General features: G+C 50.2%; 1 protein-coding gene across 1 annotated transcript in view; it reads right to left on the bottom strand.

Moving 5' to 3' along the window:
- Positions 1 to 2,693, bottom strand: part of ELAPOR1 (endosome-lysosome associated apoptosis and autophagy regulator 1) — a 96,673-nt gene that overhangs the window by 31,144 nt on the left and 62,836 nt on the right. Inside the window, exons 4-5 of the mRNA XM_017499228.2 lie at positions 1,171 to 1,318; positions 617 to 701 (exon numbers count right to left, since the gene is read on the bottom strand). Of these exons, the coding sequence (XP_017354717.2) occupies positions 617 to 701; positions 1,171 to 1,318 (233 nt within the window). The remainder of the gene's footprint in view (positions 1 to 616; positions 702 to 1,170; positions 1,319 to 2,693) is intronic.

Below are 2,693 nucleotides of genomic sequence, written 5' to 3'. Positions count from 1 at the left end.
CCCAGCTCTTTGGTAGCCTGGGTGGAAGGATCATTTGATCCCAGGAGTTTGAGACCAACCTGGGGAGCGTAGTAAGACCCTGTCTCTACAAAAAAAAATTTTTTAACTTCCTGGGCATGATAGCATGCTCTGGTGGTCCTACGTACTTGGGAGGCTGAGGCAGGAGAATCGCATGAACCCAGGAGGCAGAGGTTGCAGTGAGCCGAGATCGCGCCATTGCACTCCAGCCCGGGTAACAAGAGCGAAACTCCGTCTCAAAAAAAAAATAAAAATAAAAATAAAAATAAAAAAAAAAAAGAGACCTGAAGCTACTGACAATAGAGTGACCGGCACTCCTTCATTCTGTGGTTTTGCAGGGGACAGCCCCCCTCCCCAGGAGATCCCAGTCTTAAAGCTGGCAAGCTGCTGGTCTTTGGAGTCAAGCCATTGGAGCGACAAGTCAGCTCACACCCATATTCTGTCAACGCTGGAGGTCAGTAACTACAGCATCTTCATCATATCACACTCCTGCCCTCCAGAGGCATTGGGGTAGAGGCTCAGACTGGGAGGAAGCACTCTCTGAGGGAAGGCCCTGGGTCCCTTTTCTGGGATCTCTGGGAGAAGGCAGGTGTGATACTCACACTGTGGAATTCCCATCCTTTCTCTGTGGTCTTCATCCACCTGGAGTCATCTGCACTGGGCTGGCACTGGTCATTCTGAACCTGACATAAAAGAATTTGGGACCTAGTCTCAGCTTTCCAAGGAAACGGATACCTTTCCCCATGTTGCACCAGCCCTCCAGAGGGCCCTTCTTTATATGAGAAGAGTTGCCAATTTCCTTCAGGGACTGAGCTCAGAGCACATGAGTCTCAAAGTAGGGCAAGAGCTAGTCACACACACAAAATGAACGTGGACACCAAAGAATAACTTGTCACTCAGATGTGCTGTTTTTATGTCTGCGCTGGATAAAACACCTAGAAATCTCCCAGACAATTCTTCCCCCAAGAGTCCTTTCACTTTTGCCTTTTCTCCTTGCCTTCTGGGGCCTCAGCTCATTTTGCCCACAGCTCTCTCCAGAGGGAAAACAATGGTGATTTCCCAAGCAGGGCTATGCTCATGATGGATTCCTCAAATGGATCGGAGCCCCAGAGAGTCTTTAGCTCCCACCCTCCACCTTGGCCAGGGGCTTACGAAAAACTCAAAGATGATGCTGGAGTCCGGGTAGTAGTATTCGAAGTTAACGGTGCCCGACTGCTTCAGGTTGACGGCATACATCAGCGTGGCCGTGCATTCGTCTGTGTTGGAGGCAATGTAGTCACCCCGGGGAACCCACTTGGACCTGTGAAGGAACAGGAACCAGGTTCACAGGCAGGAGCACAGCCCACCAGGCTTTGCGCCATGTGCGGGTCTCATGTTCTGCTGGGTCTTTGGGAAATTTCAGGCTTGTAATTGACGAACTGAAGCTTGGACCTGAAAATGCTCAGTGAAGAAAGACAAAAGAAGCTGCCAGGTAGGTCAAGGACCTGGTGTACAGCCGAGAAGAGGAGGCAGACAGGCGAAGAAGACAAGCAGGCGTACCTCCACATCGTGCAGAACTACCTGGGATACAGGTGGCAGGTGAAGAGGGGTGAGGGACAACATTTTTTTTTTTTTTGAGACAGAGTCTTGCTCTGTCTTCCAGGCTGGAGTGCAGTGGCATGGTCTCAGCTCACTTCAACCTCCGCCTCCTCCTGGGTTCAAGTGATTCTCCTGCCTCAGCCTCCCGAGTAGCTAGGATTACAGGCATGCACCACCACACCCGGCTAATTTATATATATACATATTTTAGTAGAGACGGGGTTTCACCATGTTAGCCAGGCTGCTCTCGAACTCCTGAACTCAAGTGACCCACCCACCTCGGCCTCCCAAAAGGCTGGGATTACAGGTGTGAGCCACTACGCTCGGTCGGAGAGGGATAACATTTATTGGTTGCTTACTGCCTTCCAGGTATTGAACTATGTGCTTTATATTCATGATTTCTTTTCATCAATAAGAGGAAATGCTTTTTCTGTTTAAGAGATGATGAAACTTGGGCTTGGAGAGTGCCAAGCCCAATATTACAAAACCAGCACGTGGCAGGGCTGAGATCGGGGCTGCCTAACTCTAAAGCTGTCAAATAACTCAGTAGACATAGTTATTCTTCAGAACTCAGACATCCACCCAATCTAGCCCAACTGTTTTTCCAGAATTGTCCACTATAAGATGCTACGTGTAAATTGTTTTTATGGAAAGGGGAGGGCCAGAGAACCCCAGAGACTGCCAATCTAGTCATGTGCTTTGTCTCCTATATGTGTTCACTCTATTCACCCTGTCCACAGGCTGTCCCTTCGCTCACCACCACACCATCTATGAACCAGCCCCCAAACCTGTCTCCCTGAAGCCAGTCTCACATCCTCCAAGCCCTCTCCACGCTGCAGTCCAGCGGACAGATCCTCCAGAACAGACGTCTCCCTTGCTTAGAATTAAAACCCCTGCTGGGCGCAGTGGCTCACGCCTGTAATCCCAGCACTTTGGGAGGCGGGTGAATCACCTGAGGTCAGGAGTTCAAGACCAGACTGACCAACCTGGTGAAACCCCGTCTCTACTAAAAATACAAAAATTAGCCAGGCGTGGTGGCGTGTGCCTGTAATCCCAGCTACTTGGGAGGCTGAGGCAGGAGAATCGCTTGAACCTGG

This window comes from Cebus imitator, unplaced genomic scaffold (assembly GCF_001604975.1).
Source record: "Cebus imitator isolate Cc_AM_T3 unplaced genomic scaffold, Cebus_imitator-1.0 Scaffold256, whole genome shotgun sequence".
NCBI classification, from domain to species: Eukaryota; Metazoa; Chordata; class Mammalia; order Primates; family Cebidae; genus Cebus; species Cebus imitator.
This window is presented reverse-complemented; position numbering and strand designations above follow the sequence as displayed.